At 42.4% G+C, this 25,015-nt stretch overlaps 1 protein-coding gene across 5 annotated transcripts in view; it reads left to right on the forward strand.

Moving 5' to 3' along the window:
* Positions 1–25,015, forward strand: part of LOC126321537 (sodium/hydrogen exchanger 9B2-like) — a 438,606-nt gene that overhangs the window by 359,980 nt on the left and 53,611 nt on the right. For all 5 annotated transcript variants that reach the window (XM_049994193.1, XM_049994196.1, XM_049994192.1 and 2 more), the window contains 3 exons: positions 3,583–3,706; positions 18,255–18,454; positions 24,754–24,928. In XM_049994193.1, the coding sequence (XP_049850150.1) occupies positions 3,583–3,706; positions 18,255–18,454; positions 24,754–24,928 (499 nt within the window). The remainder of the gene's footprint in view (positions 1–3,582; positions 3,707–18,254; positions 18,455–24,753; positions 24,929–25,015) is intronic.

Below are 25,015 nucleotides of genomic sequence, written 5' to 3' on the forward strand. Positions count from 1 at the left end.
GCAATCAGTCTATAACAGACTATATACCGTACAATTTTGCTAAAGTGTGTGGGTCCCCACACCAAAGAGTACTAACAGGGATGTGGAACGCATACAGAGAGTAGCACGAATGGTCACGGGTGGTTTTACCTATGGGAGTGTGTAAGTACTGGTCGACTCTCGAAGATAGATGGAAACTATCTCGAGAAAGTCTACTTACAAAGTTTCAAGAACCGGCTGTAAATGATTACTCTATGAATATACAGCAACCCCTTATTTATTGCTCCTCTAGGAATCGTGAGGACAATACCAGATTACTTAAAACACTCTCAAAAGCACTTAGTGATTCTTACTACGCTCTACACGTAAATGGAATTCCCAGACGGCTAATGACTCACCACCTCAACTCCACGACGTCTGCCGACCGAGTCTTAAATTTCGCGAGCTCCAAGCCTTCCACGAAATTATGTTACCCTAGCTGAGAACTGAACGTTGCCTGCGTATGTGCTCGTATTTATTTAATTATGGTACTCAGTCTCCTTCCTTCCCCTCTCGCTATCAATTTCCTCCCGCCCCCCCTTCCTCTGGATTTCTCCCCCTTCTCTCTGTCCATCTCCTCCGCCTGTCTCTGTGCCCTACAATTATATAACTTTGTAAGTAGATTCAGCATCGTTGTGGATACTTTCTACCTTTTTTCGATTATTATCAGAAGGAATAAATTCAAACTTCGTTGCAATTATTCACGCTTTCAGTGTTTACGTCGTCACATCCCCTGAACTATGGGCCGTACAACGATGTAATTTTACACCAATATTCAGTGCTATACGTGAACACTTTCTGCAAAATATGTCGTGAATACAATTAGTAGTAAAGAAGCCTGACGTGACATTTTTACTGCATGAACAGCGAAAATGTAGTAAGACTTAATCTCCATCTTTATGTGAGGGTGTGACAGCGAGAAAGTTTTTTGTAAAGGTTTGAAATTTTGTGTAAAGTTTGTTACAAATCACTAAGTGCTCTCATTCTCAAGTACCACATGAATAACATCTGGGTACGCGCTCGTCCTAGCCTATACTTCTTTTTCACCCCCTACCCTAGCCCCATTTTATAGGTACGTACGAGTGATTCTTACGCACGCAGAGATACTTTCCAGACAGTAATTGGTATATGTACCAAGTTTGGGTGAAGTCGTTCCAGTAGTTTCGGAGATGTAGGGCAGACATACATACAATCTTCTAGTATTTGTGACTTTTTCCCGCCACCACATTTTGATGAAATATGGCCTATTTGGTGCCTCTAGCTACGCTGAGAATACTAGCGAAGACACCCCCCCCCCCCTATAAAAATGAGACTAGTGGTTCTGGAAATTAGTGTGTTCAGACAGACAAAGTTTTGAATCTCGATCGGTTTTCAGTTATCAGATTTTGGTGCACTGAAGCCTGTACAATGCCCCAAGCTATGCTCAAGCTACCTGAGAAAACCCAATCAAAATGCACCTCTAGTTTTGGAGATTAGCGTTTTTAAAGACAGACACGACGGTTGTGCATAATTTTTATGATAGATTTAGGTCTTTCAGCCAGTTAGAATCAGAGCCGGAATGTAGCCATTCTCATTGGCCATTCCCTTCTTCTTACGATGGTTCTATAACGCGCTGCATTATGGCACGATTTTTGTGCAACTGAAGTTGGAAATACCAGCCGTCACGTGGAAATTACTCTCACTCTAAGCCAATTTTGTAGACTCCATCCACAAACCATTTAGGAGGATTAGAAAAAGACCAGCACAACAGCTTCTGGCTGAAGCATACAGGCATCGTCTGGAACTGAGATGTCAGAAGACGACGACGACGACGTGCCGCAGTTAATACACACATCAAAAAAGTTTCACATCACCTCGATTCCGAGAGTTCTGGAAACTGTACAGAAAATTGGAATACACATCAACATAAACATCATTACGGCCCTTCTTATTGCTCATGAAAACCACACATTGCATGTTGTACCATCATACAGCGAGACCTTCAGATGTGGTGGTCCAGATTGATGTACATACCGGTACATCTAATACCCAGTAGAACGTCCTCTTGCATTGATGCATACCTGTATCCGTCTTGGCATATTGTCCACAAGTTCATCAAGGCACTATTGGTCCAGACTGTTCCATTCCTCAAGACAGTTCGGTGTAGATCCCTCAGTGTGGTTTGTGGGTCACGTCGTCATAAACAGCTCTTTTCAATCTATCCCATGCATGTCGATAGGGTTCATGTCTCGAGAACACTGTGTCCACCCTATTCGAGCAATGTCGTTATCCTGAAGGAAGTCATTCACAAGATTTGCACGATGGTGGCGCGAATTGTAGTCCACGAAGACGAATGCCTCTCTAATATGCTGCGTATATGGTTGCACTATCGGTGGAAGGATGGTATTCACGTATCGTACAGCCGTTACGGCGTCTTCCACGACCACCAGTGGCGTACGTCGGCTCCACATAGTGCCACCCCAAAACAGCAGGAAATCTGGACCTTGCTGCACTCGCTGGACAGCGTGTCTAAGGCGTTCAGCCTGACCGGGTTGCCTCCAAACACGTCTCCGACGATTGCCTGGTTGAAGGCATATACGACACTCATCGGTGAAGAGAACGTGACGCCAATCCTGAGCGGTCCATTCGACATGTTGTTGGGCCCATCTGTATCGTGCTGCATGTTGTCGTGGTGGTAAAGATAGAGCTAGCCATTGGAGTCGGGAGTGGAGTTGAGCATCGGACAGCCTATCGTGCACAGTTTGGCCGTCCGGGATGGCCGTGTGGTTCTAGGCGCTACAGTCTGGAACCGCGCGACCGCTACGGTCGCAGGTTCGAATCCTGTCTCGGGCATGGATGTGTGTGATGTCCTTAGGTTAGTTAGGTTTAAGTAGTTGTAAGTTCTAGGGAACTGGTGACCTCAGATGTTAAGCCCCATAGTGCTTAGAGCCATTTGAACCATTTTTTTGCACAGCTTGAATCGTAACACGACGTCCTGTGGCTGCACGGAAGGCATTATTCAACATGGTGGCGCTGCTGTCATGTTTCTCCTGAGCCATAATCCGTAGTTAGCGGTCATCCACTGCAGTAGTAGCCCTTGGGCGGCCTGAGCGAAGCATGTCCTCGACAGCTCCTGCCTCTCTGTATCTCCTCCATGTCCGAACAGCATCGCTTTGGTTCACTCAGAGACGCCTGGACATTTGACTTGTCGAGAGCCCTTCCTGGCACAAAGTAACAATGCGGACGCGATCGATCCGCGGTATTGACCGTCTAGGCATGGTTGGACTACCGACAACACGAGCCGTGTACCTCCCTCCTGGTGGAATTATTGGAATTGAACGGCTGTCGGAACCCCACCGTCTAATAGGAGTTGCTCATGGATGGTTGTTTCCATCTTTGGGCGGGGTTAGTGACACCTCTGAATAGTAAAAGGGACTGTCTGTGATACAATACCCACAGTCAACGTCTATCTTAAGGAGTTTTGTGAACCGGGGTGATGCAAGACTTTTTTTGGTGTGTGTACATAAGGCTCCTCAGGCAACTGCTCCACTTGTACTAATGAAGCGTTCTCTTCGTTGCGAGCAGAGAACGGGAAGCCGCCTTTCCTATACAACGATGGCCTGCCGCTGCCCAGCAAGAAGTTCTCCACGGCGACGGGCAGCAGCGCCTACTACGAGAAGCAGCAGCACCCGCTCGACGACCTGCAGAGGTGAGTGTCCGCCAGCCAGCGCTCACCCAGCGCTTCCGGCCTGTTTACGCACTCCAGTGTCCGACGTGAAAATGTCAAGTCCTGCGGCCAGGGTTGATCTAGTCGACCCGAGCCGTTCACTACTTCAAGCGGAACCAGAGAAACATATCCATTACAATTACTAAATGATAGGTGTTGTAAGTAGGCTGTTTAGGTTTTTATATTGGTAACGCCACGTAGAGCTCTGTATGAAAATCACTGGCTATTGTTGAGCAGTTGAAGGTGAGCCGTCAGCAGTGGTGGATGTGGGGAGAATTCTGAGTGGTCGATCTGGACCACATCAGAAAGAGTAAATTGGTTATACTGAATATCATGAACTGATATATACAGGGTGTTACAAAAAGGTACGGCCAAACTTACAGGAAACATCCTCACACGCAAAAAAAGAAAATGTTATGTGGACATGCGACCGGAAACGCTTACTTTCAATGTTAGAGCTCATTTTATTACTTCTCTTCAAACCACACTAATCATGGAATGGAAACACACAGCAAGGGAACGTACCAGCGTGACTTCAAACACTTTGTTACAGGAAATGTTCAAAATGTCCTCCGTTAGCGAGGATACATGCATCCACCCTCCGTCGCATGGAATCCCTGATGCGCTGATGCAGCCCTGAAGAATGGCGTATTGTATCACAGCCGTCCACAATACGAGCACGAAGAGTCTCTACATTTGGTACCGGGATTGCGTAGACAAGAGGTTTCAAATACCTCCATAAATCAAAGTCAAGAGGGTTGAGGTCAGGAGAGCGTGGAGGCCATGGAATTGGTCCGCCTCTTCCAATCCATCGGTCACCGAATCTGTTGTTGAGAAGCGTACGAACACTTCGACTGAAATGTGCAGGAGCTCCATCGTGCATGGACCACATGTTGTGTCGTACTTGTAAAGGCACATGTTCTAGCAGCACAGGTAGAGTCCCGTATGAAGTCATGGCGGTGAATCGAGGAAGTACAGTACATAATGACGAAACTAAAATGAGTTCTAACATGGAAATTGAGTGTTTCCGGACACATGTACACATAACATCTTTTCTTTATTTGTGTGAGAGTAATGTTTCCTGAAAGTTTGGCCGTACCTTTTTGTAACACCCTGTATATGATAACTTTTGAACATTATTAAGGTAAATGCTTTGTTTGTTCTCTATCAAAGTCTTTCATTTGCTAACTATGCCTATCAGTAGTTAGTGCCTTCAGTAATTAGAATCTTTTATTTAGCTAGTAGTATTGGCGCTTGTTGTGTTGCAGTAGTTTGAGTAACGAAGATTTTTGTGAGGTAAGTGATTCATGAAAGGTATAGGTTATTGTTAGTCAGAGCCATTCCTTTGTTAGGGGTTATTGAAAGTCAGATTGCGTTGCGCAAAAAAAAATTGTATATCAGTTTACTATTGATCAGAATAAGTAAAGAGAGAAATGTCTGAGTACGTTCAGTTTTGCTGAGCTGTTTGAAAATCAAATAACGTAAGATGTTTACCAGCACTGTAATTCATAATTTTTTTTTAATGGAATGTTTGTGTGTGGCTGATATTCTTAAAGGTCGCTAAAGCAGTTGTTCGTACGATAACAAGATTTATACGGACGACATATTTCCGTGAGTCATGTAGAGTTTTAATTCCATTACTTCCATCAAAAACTAATACCTCCCCCTAGAGCGGCGAGTGTCGAGTAGGGTAACCTGTTCCAAACCAGTTAGTGGAAGAAAGTTTCCATTCATTGCACTTCGGTGTTAAAGGAATCGTAGGTGTGTAGAGCAAGTATCTGATCACCACACTTGCATTAAAAACAATAACAATTCAAATTTTAAAGAAAGGCCAACGATCGCACGCAATCTGTTTCACCATTACCAATGTCACCGGGGTTCGCACGATCGCTGCCCTGGGACCAACAAACACTTCGTTCTGACTGAGGCACTGAGTGATACCTTTAACCCCTAACGCATTGCTACCGGGGCAACGATCAAGTAATGATGCTCGTGTCTGACAAGTGAAAGCGGTTACGTTGATCAAAGTATGTGCGACCTGAGTAACTGTTTTATCAGAATAGTAATTACGATGGTAGATGTGTCGCTGGCGTGCGATGCCTGTGTTCCCTAAAACATGTTACATCGAAGACATAAACTTCTTAAAGAAATGAGGCAGTAATTAAAGAAACTCTTCTGGCTTGGCGGATGAACCTATGCCTTAGATTTTTTTTTTCAGCAAACAATCTCATTCGACATTACTTCACGATTTCTTTCATCCGTATCTTCCTTCTAAGACATTTCTCTTTCTCGTGTGTGTGACCGCTTGGCTGCTCGGTCAAACAATTAAACCTGGTACTATGGAGAAAGAAGCCTTTCTCCGTGCTAGTTTACCTAGTTTCTGCAAAAGTAGAACACGTTGATGTAGGCTGATTTGGAAACCTTTCCTTGTGAATTCAAAGAGCGGCCAATGCAGATATCATTAGCAAACCTGTGTATATCACACAGTGTAGATTTTTCCTGTTACTAGGGAATACCACTAAGAGGTCATATAATCTGCACCGTCAAATATCGCTAAATTAGGCGTAATTTTGACTCCTAAAACCTGTCCCATTAGAAGTGCCTCACCCGCTTCGGTATGTCCTAGAGACGGTTCTAGATGATGTTTCAACATATTCTACAACCTATCCTCGTTATTTCCTTTATATTTATCTTTACTCAGAATACAAGCATAAACTTTAAAAAACATTATGGTGCATTGGATAGCGCCTCCTCAGTTATTCAGTCAATGGGTAATCAGGTATTGTATTTTAGATATGTGTAGTAAAATCAGACTTATGATGTTTGTATTTAATGTCTTGAAACTAAATTCATTTGTGACCACGCCAACTTACTCCAGACATTCAACTGGAATAAACTGGCGTATTATTTTCGAATAACATAAATCAACCCTTCAAGTTACATCACAACTTCATACAGTAAACAAGTTTTCTTGTGATACAGTACTGTGCTTCCCAACAACCTGTTCAGTGTACAGGTATACAGTTAAACATAGCTTCCGCAGTGATTAGTTCCTGCACGTAGCTACTGTTTTCACATAAAGGTAACCGCTACTGTTTCTCCGGCCCTTTACCTTTTTTAATAATTCTCTAATTACTTTCAAATAATTTCCGCAGTCATTTATTTCCCCGACATTACTGTTCCTCTTGTATACTAACTACTTGGAGGGACATATTAAAAAGATACTGAAATATCTTGTAATATTGTTATTGCAGAAACTAGGCACGCTGAGTTCTTAGATAACTTTTTCTTTATTTACAGGATCGGCAATCTTGAGAATTGTATCTTGAATATTTTACACATTAAATTTCCAAGTTCCCCATTGTACTGGTTAACAATTTTGGCCTGAACTTAAAAGGCCATTAAGCCAATGAAAAACAGGGAAACAAAATAATAGGCTCAAGATTCGTCAACACTAGGCTTGAAAAGACTTGAAATTTTGAGTCACTAAATGAAAAAACGAAATAGTTTGCAAAGGTATTGAAACTGTATGTTATGAAAGTAAGCTGATGAACACACGGTAGCTACTTTCCACGGCGTCATCTCGACTGCTGTGTGATCAGTGGTAGAATACTGTACCTTATGAGAAGTAAAAAACCATACTTTAAAGTGGTACAGTAATGCACATTTGTCAACGCACGCTCATATCACAGACTAGGAAAAATTAAAACCATTCAAGGTGTTAATGCCATTAACTGACAGTCTGTTAAACCAGACGCAGATATTCTCATCTGAACGACAAACACGTTATTAGTTTCATGCTTTTAATACCGTATCTCCCACTTATCAAGGACAAACGTAGCTATAGAAACACTTCCAGCTGTCAAGACTTCGGCCCTGGCTCTCCTCTTGAAAAATATTTGGATATGTATTTGTGTTCTCCGGAGATTTACGTTGTGACCTAATTAAGCAATTAAACTAATTAAAGTAATTAAACTAAAGTAATTAAACTATTTTATTTAATAAAATTGCAGCCAAATAGCCATATACAGTTATTTTGCTTAACATTTTACATTTTTGCATATTCATTTATCGATTTCACTCTTTTCCTGCACAGTTCTATGTGATATAGTTAACAGGCTTCGTTACACAGTTAACATAAACATGTTGTGGTTGGGTCGTGATAAGTTTTGGTTTTGCAGATTAGATGATGAGAGCCGTGAATAGAAAGTCTAGTTACGACATGTCGCTGTTCGAAGTTTGGTGCTGTCCATGAGCGGTTCGTCATTGCTTCGGTGCTATAGAACTCCGGCCACATTTTTTCTCGTTTGTCCATGATCTTAAGTTTCTTTCTGGAAGCCCTGGTGTGTGGCATCATATATCGATGTCTGATGTCTTCAATTAGGAATGTCTCTCTCGCTAGCAGGTACACTAGTCTAGATCTTGTTGACTTTGAGAGACCTAGTGCTCTTTTTAGATAAGTGATTTTACCTTTTCTAGTATTTCTAGATTCCTTTTGTCAGGTGGTCCCATATAACCTCCATCCCATAGGCCAGGATCGGCAAGATTTTTGTGTTGAATAATTTCATGGCTGTTCCTAGACTGAGTAGGCGGATGTTTTTGATGTCCTATATTGCTATTATTGCTTGGGCTGCACGTTATGATGTATATTTTGTGAAGCATTTGGCTGTTGGTTGCAATGTCACTCCTAGGTATTTAAAGTCTGATGAGATTTTTATTTTTTGTCCTTTGATGCTGATTTCCGCATTCTTGAGTGTTTTGCCTCCTTTTCTGAAAATTACCATTTCTGTCTTTGATATGTATATGTGTAGTTTGTGTTCACTGCACCATCTGTCTATTCTCTCAACGATTATCTGCAGCTTCTGTATATCCTGCTGGTCTATTCTCTCAACGATTGTCTGCAGCTTCTGTATATCGTGCTGCTTTCTTGTTCTTCAGTGCTTTTATTACTTCTTTCACGTATTCTTCATTTAGAGGTTCCCATACATTTTTTCCTTAGTTTGAAATTGTTTCTCTTTCTTTGGGGGTGTTTTGATTCCTCGTTTGTTCAGTATCTTACTGAAGTGGTCTTCCCATTCCTTCAGGCCTATATTTGGTGTATGAGCCATTTTTCTTGGTCTTGCTGCTATGTATGGGTTTTTCTCTGCTTCATCTGCTTCTCTTTTTGCCTCTCTATGTATTCTTTTTTCTTCTCTTCCATTAGTTTTTTGCAGATTCTCCTCTCTTCTGCGTACAGTTTGTATGTTTTCTCGTCATGCTGGTATCTTAGTATGTGGAGCGTTTTTAGAACAGTGTTCCTTTTTCTGTAGCATTCAGCATCGAACCATCTTTTTGACGTCCTTGTTTTGGGGATTGTTGTATCACTGAATTTTTTAGGAGGTCTTCTATTTGGTCTGATGCTTTTTCAAGGTCTCCTTCCTCTATGAAAGTGTCTATTTGTGTCAATTGTTCTTGCTGGTTTGTCCATTTTTCTATATCAATTTTTCTTTGTGTGATTTGGTGGGTCTTTCTTACTGGCGGTGACGTGACGATATTTATTTTTATCTTCATTGGAATGTGCTTTCGTATAGGAGTAATAGTCATGCCATATTGGTTGAATACTTCCTTCTACTTCTCCTCTTGTTAATGCGATATCAATGGTGCTGTTCCCATTGTGGCATATGTATGTAGGTATCTGTCTATAGTTAAGTAGGGTGAAACTATCTTCTTCTAGGGTTTCAATGAGTAGTTTTGTTTTATAGTTTTCTGTGTGTATTCTGCAGCTGAGATCGCGTGCGATAATGGTGGGTTTGCTGTCGCATTGTTTGAGTGTGAGTATTTTGTCAATTATTTCTACAGCATTTGTGTGCGGTTTAAAATAGGCTGCAATTATATTTGTTTGCCGCTTCTACTAGCATACTATTTTCTTGTTTTATAATGTTTTTGGTGGGCGTCATTCAGGGTTTCAGTAGGATAGATATTCCTCCCATGGGTCGTCCTCTTTCTCCCTTCTTGGCCATTAGGTGATAATTATAGAAATCTTTATGTTGCCAGCTGTCTATCAGGAAGGTTTATGTTAGAATTGCAAGATCCGAGTTTTGCAGAATGTCTGTTGGTGTTAGGTTAAGAGAACTTTTTACTCCCTCTTTATTCCACAAGACTGCTTTTATTTCTTGCTCTTCTGGTTTTCTTCTTAGTTTAGTTAAGCTGTTTCCTCTTCCATTGATCGTCTTGGGAAACGAAATCGACGTACTTTAATGTTTTCTGGCCAGAATTCTGGTTCTTGTGTGATTTGTAGCTTTTCAAACGGAATGCCTACTTTGAAAGCTTTTTTGTCGCCCAGTGTGCGCAGTTCTTCACATTCTAGTCGTCACAGTATTCCGTTTTTGTTACAGTATTTCACTACTGTAGCAGTTGTGGTGGTTCTCTTTGTTACCGATGTATAGCTACGCTGTTGTTTATGCTGCTTGCATTTCTTCATCTTTTTTTGTACCCAATATGGTTTTATTATTACTCTGGTTTCTTCTGTACCAGCTCCTCCCTACCACAGTACTCAAAGTCGGTTCCTCTAGCTCATTAACCTAATTTCGGGTTTTATTATGTTGGTCATGTGCATTGATTTGGACTTGTAGCTGATTTTGTTGCTGGAGCAGAGGATTTCTGTATATTGTCGTTCCCTCTGGTTTAACTTTGTTGTTACATTTAGTTTGTATGTTGTTTCCATCAGTTTTGGTTTTCTCTCTGTCTAGCTGGCTTTCCTTTTCTAGAGTCTTCTTTATTTGCTCTTGTATTAATATCCCTAGTTGGTTTTTTAGGAAATCAGTTATCTCCTCCACTTTATGCCTCAGTTCTCCCATTCATCTTATTTCCGTCTTTTTTGCTTTTTCCAGAAAGCTACTGAAGTAATTAAACTAATTTATAACCAAGTTTATATGCCAACTAGCTGTGCAGATGACAAAAAAATTGATGAAATATATGATGAGATAAAGGAAATTATTCAGATGGTGAAGGCAGACGAAAATGTAATAGTCATGGGTAACTGGAATTCAAGAGTAGGAAAAGGGAGAGAAGGAAACATAGGTGAATATGGATTGCGGCTAAGAAATGAGAGAGCCGTCTGGTAGAATTTTGTGAAGAGCATAACTTAATCATAGCTAACACTTGGTTCAAGAATCATGAAAGCAGGTTGTATACATGGAAGAAGCCTGGAGATACTGACAGGTTTCAGATAAATTATATAATGGTAAGACAGATTTAGGAACCAGGTTTTAAATTGTAATACATTTCCAGGGGCAGAGGTGGACTCTGACCACAATCTATTGGTTATGAACTGTAGATAAAAATTGTAGAAACTGCAAAAAGGTGGGAATTTAAGGAGATGGGACCTGGATAAACTGAAAGAACCAGAGGTTGTACAGTGTTTCAGGGAGAGCGTAAGGGAACAAATGGCAGGAATTGGGGAAAGAAATACAATGGAAGAAGAATGGGTAGCTTTGAGGGATGAAGTAGTGAAGGCAGCAGAGGATCAAGTAAGTAAAGACGAGGGCTAGTAGAAATCCTTGGGTAACAGAAGAAATACTGAATTTAATTGATGATAGGAGAAAATATAAAAATGCAGTAAATGAGGCAGGCAAAAAGGAATACAAACGTCTCAACAAATGATATCGACAGGCAGTGCAAAATGGCTAAGCAGGGATGGCTAGACGACAAATGTAAGGATGTAGAGGCTTATCTCAATAGGGATAAGGTAGAGAATGCCTACAGGAAATTAGAGACCCTTGGAAATAAGAGAACCACTTGTATGAACATAAAGAGCTCAGATGGAAACCCAGTTGTAAGCAAAGAAGGGAAAGCAGAAAGGTGGAAGGGGTATATACAGGGTCTATACAATGGCGATGTATTTGAGGACAATATTATGGAAATGGAAGAGGATGTAGATGAAGATGAAATGGGAGATATGATACTGCGTGAAGAGTTTGACAGAGCACTGAAAGACCTGAGTCGAAACAAGGCCTCGGGAGTAGACAACATTCCATTAGAACTACTGACAGCCTTGGGAGAGCCAGTCCTGACAGAACTCTACCATCTGGTGAGCAAGATGTATGAGACAGGTGAAATTCCGACCTCAAGAAGAATATAATTCCAATCCCAAAGAAAGCAGGTGTTGACAGATGTGAAAATTACCGAACTATCAGTTTAATAAGTCACAGCTGCAAAATACTAACGTGAATTCTTTACAGACGAATGGAAAAACTGATAGAAGCCGACCTCGGGGAAGACCAGTTTGGATTCCGTAGAAATGTTGGAACACGTGAGGCAATACTGACCCTACGGCTTATCTTAGAAGAAAGATTAAGGAAAGACAAACCTACGTTCCTAGCATTTGTAGACTTTAGAGAAAGCTTCTGACAATGTTGATTGGAATACTCTTTCAAATTCTGAAGGTGGCAGGGGTAAAATACAGGGAGCGAAAGCTATTTATAATTTGTACAGAAAGCAGATGGCAGTTAAAAGGGTCGAGGGGCATGAAAGGGAAGCAGTGGTTGGGAAGGAAATGAGACAGGGTTGTAGACTCTGCCCGATGTTATTCAATCTGAGTATTGAGCAAGCAATAAAGGAAACAAAAGAAAAATTCGGAGTAGGAATTAAAATCCATGGAGAAGAAATAAAAATGTTGAGGTTCGCCAATGACATTGTAATTCTGTCAGAGACAGCAAAGGACTTGGAAGAGCAGTTGAACGGAATGGACAGTGTCTTGAAAAGAGGATATAAGATGAACATCAACAAAATCAAAACGAGGATAATGGAATGTAGTCGATTTGATTCAGGTGATGCTGAGGAATTAGATTAGGAAATGAGGCACTTAAAGTAGTAAAGGAATTTTGCTATTTGGGTAGCAAAATAACTGATGATGGTCGAAGTAGAGAGGATATAACATGTAGACTGGCAACGGAAAGGAAAGCGTTTCTGAAGAAAAATTTGTTAACATCGCGTATAGATTTAAACGTCAGGAAGTCGTTTCTGTAAGTATTTGTATGGAGTGTAGCCATGTTCGGAAGTGAAACATGGACGATAAAAAGTTTGGACAAGAGGAGACTAGAAGCTTTTGAAGTGTGGTGCTACAGAAGAATGCTGAAGATTTGATGGGTAGATCACATAACTAATGAGGTATTGAATAGAATAGGGGAGAAGAGGAGTTTGTGGCACAACTTGACTAGTAGTATGTGTTGGCAGGACATGTTCTCAGGCATCAAGGGATCACCAATTTAGCACTGGAGGGCAGTGTGGAGGGTAAAAATCATAGCTGGAGACCAAGAGATGAAAACACTAAGCAGATTCAGAAGGATGTAGGTTGCAGTAGGTACTGGGAGATGAAGAAGCGTGCACAGGATAGAGTAGCATGGAGAGCTGCATCAAACCAGTCTCAGGACTGAAGACCACAACAACAACATAACCAAGTAGCAACAAACGTTGCTCTTCTTATCGGCGTAGCATGGTAATTAAGTGTTACTACGGTATGAGAAGTATACTGTGGCCTCAAAGTTTTCCCAAACATAGTTTACTTTCATATCACTGCAAATTAACAACGCGTAGCAAAACCAGAATAAATAGCCAATTCGTCCAAATTTCACTGTCGTGTGCAGTTATAAATCGTTCTATTCTCTCCGTGCACTGATTCTGACAGAAAGCAAATCTCTCATTTTATCGCAGTTCGCTTGTCGTGTATGAACCATTAGAAGCATAGCCTGTAAGTGCACATAGAATATTCAGCAGAGTGTCTGGAGCTTAAGACAGCATTGTTCATACCATAACTTCATGTTCCAAAACGCGTCCGATACAATTCCAGACTGTTTAGGCTGTGAAACAATTACGAGTTTACGAAATATCGTACCATGTTTACGATTAGAGTCCAGAACTTCCTAGCAGACAGAAAAGAACAAGCCGTATTTAACTGGGTAGATAAGTCGGACGTAAAATTAGCTTCGTACGTTTCATAAGTGACCGAAATAACGCAGTTACCATTCATGGCATACAAGATATTCAAACGCTATGGTGAACAGCGTCAGAAGATTCGCGAGAACACTCACGAATATCTTGTTGTATATAAAAAAGTAGCAGTGATAGAAAATGGCCCAAAATGCAAGCAGACCCGCAGATGATTTACGGTTGATACGGACTAACATAGTCGGAACGTTTACCAGCTGAACATGCGAACTCCGCCAGTACCAGAACTCTGCAACTGACAGCAGACCACTTGGCCACTTCCCGCAACACACTAGTAAGCCATATTGTAGGAGCGAATCAATGCTAAGTAGAATGCTACTACATTCTTATTACAACATTTTGGGAGAAGATGAAGACTGTCTGACAGAATAATGGTGTAAAAGAAAAGAAATATAATATTCAGCTTCAGATGTGAATATTTCATAAGATATTTTTAAGCTAACGATAACATTTAAGCTTAGTACTAAACACAGTTTAGTAAATTCAGTCTGTCTGTTTCAGCATCGCACAAATTTGTTCTGGAGTTGTTTCTTCGATTTTCTTGTCAGTTTCTGGTGTGAAACCAGAGCCGATACCACGTAGCCAAACGCAGGAATGTAATATTTAAATGTTACCTTGAGTTGACTGAAAAAGTTAAAAAGAAGATGAAAACTCCGGCACGCGTTTGTCGTTGAAGTGTAGAGGACTCCTATGCTCAAATACACGTAAGCGCTCTTCTGTCTGCAGAACAAGCTGCGGGCTTCGTGTTGGGTGTTAGCTCGCTGCTGGAACCCTTCGTCGACCTTTCCTTAATTTCTGTATTAGTGTCCGCCGTTTGATGTGGCCACTGGCAGTTGATCCTCAATGTAAACAACGCTAAGCAGCGCATAAATAAACGGAAACACTCACTATTCTTGGAGTAAATTTTTCGAATACCTACAAGCACGCGTAAAGTGGAACAACACAAACAGATTGCAGAGAAAAAAAAGCAGATGTTAGACGGAGACTTGTAAGCAAATGTAATTCAGTGATGAAAGAAGTACCTTACAAAACCCTGGTTGATCGATTCTTGAGTATCTGTCGTTAATCTAGGATCCTTACCAAGTAGTAGTAATAGAGGAGATACAGAATATACTAATAATAGCGGTGATTTTCGTAACGGGTTGGATTAATAAGTGCGGCAATGTCAGACGCTAGTCAAAAAGACAGTTAATAGTTAAAATTTAGAGCGTGTACGTTTCGAGAAACTGGGCAACATATTACTTACTTCTGCATAAATCTCCCGAAATGATCACGGCTGGAAAAGAAGTCAAACTGTTGCTCATACAGACTGTCGTTCTTTCCGTTCAGCATTCGCGAATTGTTTGGAAAAGGGGCAGAACGGTAGGACTCTAAGTACCCTCCACCACCATTTTTTCCCAAGGTCCAATCTGTCGCGAAATTAAATCCACAGTGATAATTCAATGAAATGGTTCAAATGGCTCTGAGCACTATGGGACTTAACATCTGAGGTCATCAGTCCCCTAGAACGTAAAACTATTTAAACCTAACTAACCTAAGGAAAGCACACACACCCATGCTCAAAGCAGGATTCGAACCTGCGACCGTAGCGGTCGCGCGCTTCCAGAGTGAAGCGCCTACAACCGCTCAATCACTACGGCCGGCTAATCCAATGAAGCTTTGTGCGTCACATCTGTGCCATGTGTACTTTCGTCAATCGCGTCACGTCGTAATTTTCAGTTTTGAGTGCACATTGAGCACGTAAAGGTGCCTAGAACAATAGTCCACTGTCAAGTGCGAAGTGCACGCTGTAATTCGATTTCTTCACGCTGAGTGCTTCCGCCTGGTTTCATGCAGCCGACATAAGTCATGCGTGGCAACAAAGTTCGGCAGTGGCGCAGGAACTTTGAAGCAGGACGTTCAGATGTTCATGATGTAGGCAATCAGGGAAAGATTTGTCAAACGATGATCTTATTTATTAAATGGACCAGGTGATCAGAGAAGTCGTCTATGAAGGTAAATTCAAAACAATCATAGAGAAATGTTTTAATCAGAAATTGTCCTTTTCAAAGACAATTCTCGGCCGCACATTGCAGATACAACAGAAACGTTCCTGCAGCATTTTCGATGGAAAGTATTCGATCAGCAACCATACAGCACGGACTTTGCTCCCTCTGATTGTCATTTCTTTGCTCACACAAACCACTGGCTGTGACAGCATTTTGGCCCAGACAAGAAGCTAGAGACCGGCGTAGAGACTTGGTGGAAAGTGTTGGTGGCTGCCTTCTATGATATGGGTACTGGAAAATTGGTACAACGCTAAAACATTTCCTTAGGTCAGGATCAGCAAAACCTCTGAAAATAGGTTTAATTGCTGTAATGACAGCAGCAGGAAGAGAATGCTGGTGAGAATAAGGTATTGCACATACAAAATCGGCTGTTCCCTCTTACCTCCTCTGTCGCTGCTTGCCCCTTGAAACGTTCCCTTAGAAAAATTATGAATGACTGCGCTGGTAAACTACGTTATTTGATACAGAGGCAGCTGAGTAAAACTGAACGTACTCGGACAGTTTTCTCTTTACTTACTCTGATCATCACTAAACTGACACAATATTTTTTAGCGCAACGCAATCTGCGCGGGATGACATTCAATAATCTCTACAAAAGAATGGCCCTGACTATCAATAAGCTATACCTTTAATCAGTCACTTTGTAAGTAGGCTGTATAGGTTTTTTATTGGTAACGCCACGTAGCGATCTGTATGAAAATCACTGACTGTGCTGTGTGCAGTCTGCGGCTGGTTTGCATTGTTGTTGGCTATTGTAGTGTTGGGCAGTTGGCTGTTAGCGGCGCGTAGCGTTGCGCAGTTGGAGATGAGCCGCCAGCAGTGGTGGATGTGGGGAGGAGATGGAGTTTTTAAAGCGGATGATCTGGACTTGTGTCCATCAGAGACAGTAAATTTGTAAGACTGAATGTTTGTTCTTTATCAAAATCTTTCATTTGCTGACTATGCCTATCAGTAGTTAGTGCCTTCAGTAATTAGAATCTTTTATTTAGCTGGCAGTATTGGCGCCCGCTGTATTGCAGTAGTTTGAGTAACGAAGATTTTTGTGAGGTAAGTGATTCATGAAAGGTATAGGTTATTGTTAGTCAGGGCCATTCTTTTGTAGAGATTATTAAGTCAGATTGTGTTGCGCTAAAAATATTGTGTGTCAGCTTAAACAGACATTTATAATTTTTGTAAGGGAGGGTCGCCATATGAAACTTACTTCACAAAAATCTTCGTTACTCAAATTACTGCAATACAGCGAACGTCAATACTGCCAGCTAAATAAGATTCTAACTACTGAAGGCACTATCTACTGATAGGCATAGTTAGCAAATGAAAGATTCTGATAGAGAACAAACAATGTATTTACATTAATAGCATTCAAAAGTCCAATATATATCTTTGTGACATCAAATTAAACAAATTTCCTTTTTCTGACAAACACACGTCTAGATCGTCCGCTCAAACCTCTGGCATATCTCTCCCCACATCCACCACTGCTACCACTGCTGGCGGCTCACCTCAAACTGTCCAACGCTACGCGCTGTTCACATCCAGCTGCCCAGCAGTACCCCAGCAAATATTCCAGCAATGAGTCCAACCAGCCACACTGTATACAGCGCAGTCAGTGATTTTCATACAGAGCACTACGTGGCGTTACCAACATAAAAACCTAAACAGCGTACTGTTGTGTACATAGTTCCGCGTAGTCAGCGCGTACACTACTTTCCCACTAGAGCGCGCCCCGCTAAGCACAACAGCGCAGGCGCAGAACGTCCGTCTCCGCACTACGAGATGGCGCTGTCTTAGAGACGGACCAAATTCTGCTTCCGCCGATCCGCGTATTAATACGTAACGCAGCCAATGAGATTGCTGCTAACGTAGAACATTTCTCCTCACGGATCACACTCGCGCAGTGATACCTGAACGCTCGAGGTATTATAACGAGTGTACAGACCTCCGATTAGTCAGTCTGCGCCTAATCAGATTACCATATTCCTGTACATAGGCATGAAGATAAATGAATAGACACTTTGTCAAGTATCAGAGATATGTGAGAATAAGATTAACGTACCAAGACCAAAGGAACTTCAGATTGTCAATTGTAAATAGCATCCAGACCCAAGTTAAATAATTTTTATGGTTATTATTATTTTAATAAATGTGTGTGAAAATTAATCAAGTTCTGTTTAAAGTTGGTTACCTTCAATCTGCTACTCTAGCGTACAAGTGGCATTTCTATCGTCTGACCTAACGGCAGAAGGTAAACACGCCACAATAAGACCACGAGACATATTGCTGACACTCGCCTAGTTCGTTAGAGCGACAAGTCAAATAATCGGTGTGTGTACCGAAGGCCTTACAGTATGCTCACCACACATACTTACACCCTCTTCAAGCGGACATTTCGTGGAACGATCATACGTCCATAGTCGAAGTTGTCTCTGTCTAATGTCGATTTTTGTAGCAGTAGTCCCAGCGGTCAACTGTGGGTACGGTGATGCCTTTGCCGACAGGTCGTGGTGGTTCCTGCTGTTCAAGCGGTGCCACCAGAAGGAGACGACGCCGTCGTGGCAGCCCGCGTTCTGGCCGCGGCTGTGCCCGCCGCCCATCTGCCCGTCCTACCGCCGCTTCGCGCGCGTCGTCGCCCTCGTCATCATCCTGCTGCTCTGCTGGGTCGTCACCTTCGCTGTCGTCGGACACGACGCCGGCCCCGGTAAGTCCCCTGCAGCGACTACTTATCATACTCTGCATGCCCTGTGGGCCCTCCGACGTGGCCTAAACAACGTCCACAATAAATCTTTTCTTTTTGGGATCACAAAATTTTTTCTCTTTAGACTACCGATTTCGGTCACTGGCGACCGTCTTCAGAGCTGCAGAAAAATGGGAAAACAAAGTACAACTAATGGACAATGTTCATATCAAAACAAAATATGCCATAATGAGAAGTATTACTATCCTCATACATTTGGAAAACGTTTAAAATACACTGAAGTGCCAAAGAAACTGGGATAGGCATGCGTATTCAAATACAGATGTATGTAAAGAAGCAGAACACTGTGCTGCGGTGGGCAACGCCTATATAGGCTGTTACAAAAAGGTACAGCCAAACTTTCAGGAAACATTCCTCACATCCAAATAAAGAAAAGATGTTATGTGGACATGTCCGGAAACGCTTAATTTCCATGTTAGAGCTCATTTTAGTTTATTCAGTATGTACTGTACTTCCTCGAGTCACCGCCAGTTGACCCAATTGAAGGAAGGTAATGTTGATTTCGGTGCTTGTGTTGACATGCGACTCATTGCTCTGCAGTACTAGCATCAAGCACATTAGTACGTAGCATCAACAGGTTAGTGTTCATCACGAACGTGGTTTTGCAGTCAGTGCAATGTTTACAAATGCGGAGTTGGCAGATGCCCATTTGATGTATGCATTAGCACGGGGCAATAGCCGTGGCGCGGTAAGTTTGTATCGAGACAGATTTCCAGAACGAAGGTGTGCAGACAGGAAGACGTTCGAAGCAATTGATCGGCGTCTTAGGGAGCACGGAACATTCCAGCCTATTACTGGCGACTGGGGAGGACCTAGAACGACGAGGACACCTGCAATGGACGAGGCAATTCTTCGTGCAGTTGACGATAATCCTAAATTCAGCGTCAGAGAAGTTGCTGCTGTGCAAGGTAACGTTGACCACATCATTGTATGGAGAGTGCTACGGGAGAACCAGTTGTTTCCGTGCCATGTACCGCGTGTGCAGGCACTATCAGCAGCTGATTGGCCTCCACAGATACACTTTTGCGAATGATTCATTCAACAATGTCAATCCTCATTTCAGTGCAAATGTTCTCTTTACGGATGAGACTTCATTCCAACGTGATCAAATTGTAAATTTTTACAATCAACATTTGTGGACTGACGAGAATCCGCACGCAATCGTGCAATCACGTCATAAACACAGATTTTCTGTGAACGTTTGGGCAGGCATTGTTGGTGATGTCTTGATTGGGCCCCATGTTCTTCCACCTACGCTCAATGGAGCACGTTATCATGATTTCATACGGGATGCTCTACCTGTGCTGCTAGAACATGTGCCTTTACAAGTACGACACATGTGGTTCATGCACGATGGAGCTCCTGCACATTTCAGTCGAAGTGCTCGTACGCTTCTCAACAACAGATTCGGTGACCGATGGATTGGTAGAGGCTGACCAATTCCATGGCCTCCACGCTCTCCTGACCTCACGCCTCTTGACTTTTATTTATGCGGGCATTTGAATTCTCTTGTCTACGCAGCCCCGGTACCACATGTAGAGACTCTTCGTGCTCGTATTGTGGACGGCTGCATTCTCCAGGGCTGCATCAGCGATTCCATGCGACGGAGGGTGGATGCATGTATCCTCGCTAACGAAGGACATTTTGAACATTTCCTGTAACAAAGTGTTTGAAGTCACGCTGGTACGTTCTGTTGCTGTGTGTTTCCATCCCATGATAGTGATTTGAAGAGACGTAATAAAATGAGCTCTAACATGGAAAGTAAGCGTTTCCGGACACATGTCCACATAACATATTTTCTTTCTTTGTGTGTGAGGAATGTTTCCTGAAAGTTTGGCCGTACCTTTTTGTAACATCCTGTATAAGACAAGCGTCTGACACAGTTGTTAAAACGGTTATTGCTACTACAATGGCAGAGTATCAAGATTTGAGTTTTAACGCGATGTAATAGTCGGCGCACCAGCGATGAGACACAGTATATCCGAGGTAGCGATGAAGTGGGGAGTATCCCGTACGACCATTTCACGAGTGTACCGTACATATCAGGAATCTGGTTAAACGTCAAATCTCCGGCATCGCTGCCACCACTAAAAGATCTTGCAGAACGGGACCGACGGCGATTGAAGAGAATCGTTCGACATGACAGGAGCGCAACACTTTCGTAAATTTCTGCAGATTTCAATGCTGGGCCATCAATAACTGTCAGCGTGCGAACCATTCAACGAAACGCCCTCGACATGGGCTTTCGGAGCCGCAGGCTCACTCGTGTAGTCTCGATGACTGCACGACACAAAGCTTTACACCTCGCCCGGGCCCGTCAACGTCGACATTGGACTGTTGATGACTAGAAACATGTTGCCTGGTCGGACGTGACTCGTTTCAATGTGTGTCGAACGGATGGACACATACAGGTATGGAGACTCCCTTATGAATCCGTGGACTGTCCATGCCAGCAGGGGACTGTTCAAGCTGGTGGAGGCTCTGTAATGGTGCGGGGCGTGTGCATTTGGAATGATATGTGACTACTGATACGTCTAGATACGACTCTGACAGGTGACACGTACGCAAGCACCTTGTCTGATCACCTGCTTACATTCATGTCCATTGTGCATTCCGACTTGTCCAGCAAGCAATGCGACACCCAACATGTCCAGAGATGTTAGTGGCTACAGGAAAACTAATCTGAGTTTGAACATTTTCGCTGGTCACCAAACTCCCCAGACATGAACATTATTGGTCATAACTGGGATGCCCTGCAACGTGCTGTTTAGAAGAGATCTCCACCCCTCTTACTCTTACTGATTTGTGGACAGTCCTGCAGGATTCATGGTGTCAATTACCTCCAGTACTACTTCGGACGTTAATCAAGTCTATACCATGCCGTGTTCCGCCACTTCTGCATGCTCGCGGTGGCTCTACACAATATTAGGCAGATGTACCAGTTTCTTTGGCTTTTCCGTGTATGATGCATACCCGGTTTTAAACATTTCCTAATATCGATAAATACACACAAAATCAACTTAACATCGAACCTCGTGTTTGAAATGTGGTGTAAACTAGGCCACAGCGCCGGCAGTCATATTGTTAACAGCGCTGTTTTTCATAACTAACTGAGGCACAGAGACACAAAATGAGTGTGTCGTAAGCTCGTTAGATGTCACTATTACTGACCTACACACATTCATCGATTACACAGAGCGCAATAAAATGAAAGTGTAGTAGGTAAAAACTCTTGGGCTTGAAAGGTGTATAATTTACTATCATTATAAATTGAAATATATGAAAAACGCGAATGAAGTTAAGTTGTAAAGTTATTAAAAACAAAATATTAAGTGACGTTACGTGATTCTGTCACACATTTGTGATCTTAGATAAAAAGTAGCCACATGACCAAGGAGCTAGCCAAATAACAATGACAAAATAACTGGAGAAGAAAGCCAGCTAGATGCAACAATGCTATGCTGCAATCCGGTCGCTACTACATCCTTTGGCTTTTTTTATCTAGTTGTATTATACTTATGTTATTTTCTTAGCTCCTTAAGCCTGTTCCTGCGTATCTTATTACTTTTTACCTAACAATCGGCAAAGTGCGTTCCAGCATCTCATATTGTCACTCAACTGTTTCCTTTTTATTTATTTTAAAATTTATTCGTCTTTTAATATTTCATTTATTACTGCAGTAACTTTTACATTTTGTAAAGCGGACAATAGTTATTCTTATTGTGCTTTTCGTTTCATAGCTTTTGTACAATTGTTTAACTGTCCAATATTTGTAGGCCCACTGCAGTGACATCTGACGAGCTTAGTACACACATATTTTGTCTGCTGTACCTCAGTTTATGAAGTGTAGCGCTTTGAAGAGGATAACTGCCGGCCCTGTGGCCTAGTTTACAGTATATTTTAAACGCGTGCGATGATGCTGAGATGGTTTTGTGTGGTTTTTTACAACGCGACTATGACTTCATTATATTAGATGTTTTAAAACGGGTATGTCTCGTCACATTTTAAATACGTGTTTTCCACGTGTATGAAGAATGCAATACTTATCATTTTAAGGTGTAGACTAACCGTTAATGTATTTGATTTTCCCATTTTTCTGCAGATCTGGAGACGGTTATCGCTAACCGAAACCGGTAGTCTTCTGACCATAGACGAAAATAAAGTAATATTCTAAATTTTCTGGATCACTGTTTTATTCGCAACTACGTCGCAGTTTAAGAATGTGTGCTGTTTTCCGTTGCGGATCTTGTCAAGTTTTGCGACAAACTCGATGATGCAACAGTTCACGTTCAACACCCTTTAGATCCACAGACAATTTCGACAAAACTGTCTGTCGCTCACACTAAATGATTAGCAACACAACTAATAAAACACACTGCTGGTCATTGCGGTTACGCCCGAAGGAAGGTTAGCAAATCACGACATGTCGCTTGTTCTACGTATATAGCATAGTATGAACAACACATGATTAACTCTTTAGGTGATCTGTAGGTGTACAGTGTGCGAAATTTAGTACAGATAGCACCAATTTGACACCAACTTCAGCTCTAACCGGACTTGACACAGAATCGAAGTGAGCTTCGATAACAGATACGGGGTATCCATTCCATGCAGCTTCAACTCAGAGCCAAAATTGGTCAACTGTACTAGCTGGTAAGCGGTGGCGAGTCCGCCTCTCTGTAACGGATGGACAGATGTTTTCAGTGGATGTGAGATCTGAAGAACATCCTGGAAATAGCAATATTGGAACACCCTTTGTATCAATGTAGATAGGACACTATGGGCAACGTACAGTATTGCAGTGTCTTCTTGAAAAATAACATTACGGAGACCTCTAAGATGAGACCCAACCACTGGCCTTAATACATCAAAAATGCATAGTCTTCTGCCAAAATTATAGGCTGTGTGACTAGAGGTGATTATCTTTGTGTGCCCAACGGCATTCCGTAGGATGACAGGTTCTAGGCCTGTATGAAGAGAAGAATGCAGTCTATCAATATTATTTCTTCTCAGATCCTCGACACGAGGATATGTGCGTCGTGAACTGCACACAGAACCACGACTCGCCTCAAAAGGCGACGTGGTGCCATTTCTGTGTCCACTGTCGTAGGGCCGACCACTTTCGGGGCTCCTCTATTGACGCGTCAAGGGGAGCCGCAACAATGGTCACACCACTTACAGCTTATGGTGCTCCAGACCTCGTCACATTATCCGTGTGGATACTTGGCTTGCTGCAAATAAGCCGGTTTCCTAACTCACGCCACGTGTCGTGACTATACACAGTGCACGGGAGAACAATGTTTGTCCTCTCGGATGCTAGTTAAGTTGGCCTGTTGACATCCTGCACGACGTGAACCCATATTGGCTGGATAGCTGAAAATCGCGGAATGATAATCAGCAGCCTCGATAGCCCTCGATTTTGGCACTGTTAAATTCTTACATGAGCTGGTATCTATTTCTCCTTTTTACACGAGGCATTAGACGAGCTTCACAGAAACACCGCACATTCAAATGTGATTTCTGAGTGAAAAAACCAATGGTGATCTTTCATGATAGGCGAGTGCTCAATGTAGATTGTGTTAAACCTATCTAGTTTCTGTGGTTGAGCTGAAATGCTGATCATTTGCGTATGCTACCATTAAATACAATTCATGCCATTTGATGTTTCTTGTACGCCGACTTCATGCTGTTGCAACTTTAAGGACTAGCAGTGTAGTTACAAAATTCCTATACCAGCCAGCGTATCACTGGAATGAATACCTTCCATGACGTAAATACGAGTGATACCTCGTAAAACTTCAACGTCACGTATATTTAACATTTCGTCAACCATGGTTCACGAGCAGCTCACTGGTGCCCACAAGCAATCTCCCGATAAGTTCAGTAAGGTAAAGAACACAATCTTGATGGTTTTCTTTGATATCTCAAAGTTGGCAAGGCATATGTCAGGATGACTCCTTTCGAACGGTCGTAGTAGACGTCCGTCTATACAACCTTCTTGGTCGACTAGATTAGACTCTAACCTTTATCCTTTTCTCTTCATTCAACATGAGGATACAAACTTCATTTCCTGCCTGCGTTAAGCCTTATCTTGTGTTCCTGTCCTCAATGGCAATGTGATATCAAATTAACAACACAAGGAGGCAAAATTGATACAGAAAGCCAGAAACACTTGAATTGCAACTGACTCCTCCTGCATAGAGAGATGTTTTGTCCGTTGACCGCTTGCTGGGCGTCGGCAGGTGGTCAGCTGTTCAAGCTGGCGCTCCTGACGCTGACGGCGCACGTCGGCGGCTGGGTGGCCACGCTGCTGATGCTGCCCTCGCTGGTCGGCATGCTGCTCGTTGGAATCGCCTTCCAGAACCTCGGTGTCATCGACATCACCGGGCCCTACGTAGAAGTCTGCTCCGTGCTCAGGTAACGCAGCTCTCCACTCTGCAACTTATTCTCCTGACCGAAATTTTGACTCGAGGACCAAACGTTGACGATCATATTGGCCATTAA

The sequence above is a fragment of the Schistocerca gregaria genome, chromosome 2, assembly GCF_023897955.1.
Source record: "Schistocerca gregaria isolate iqSchGreg1 chromosome 2, iqSchGreg1.2, whole genome shotgun sequence".
Taxonomy (NCBI): domain Eukaryota; kingdom Metazoa; phylum Arthropoda; class Insecta; order Orthoptera; family Acrididae; genus Schistocerca; species Schistocerca gregaria.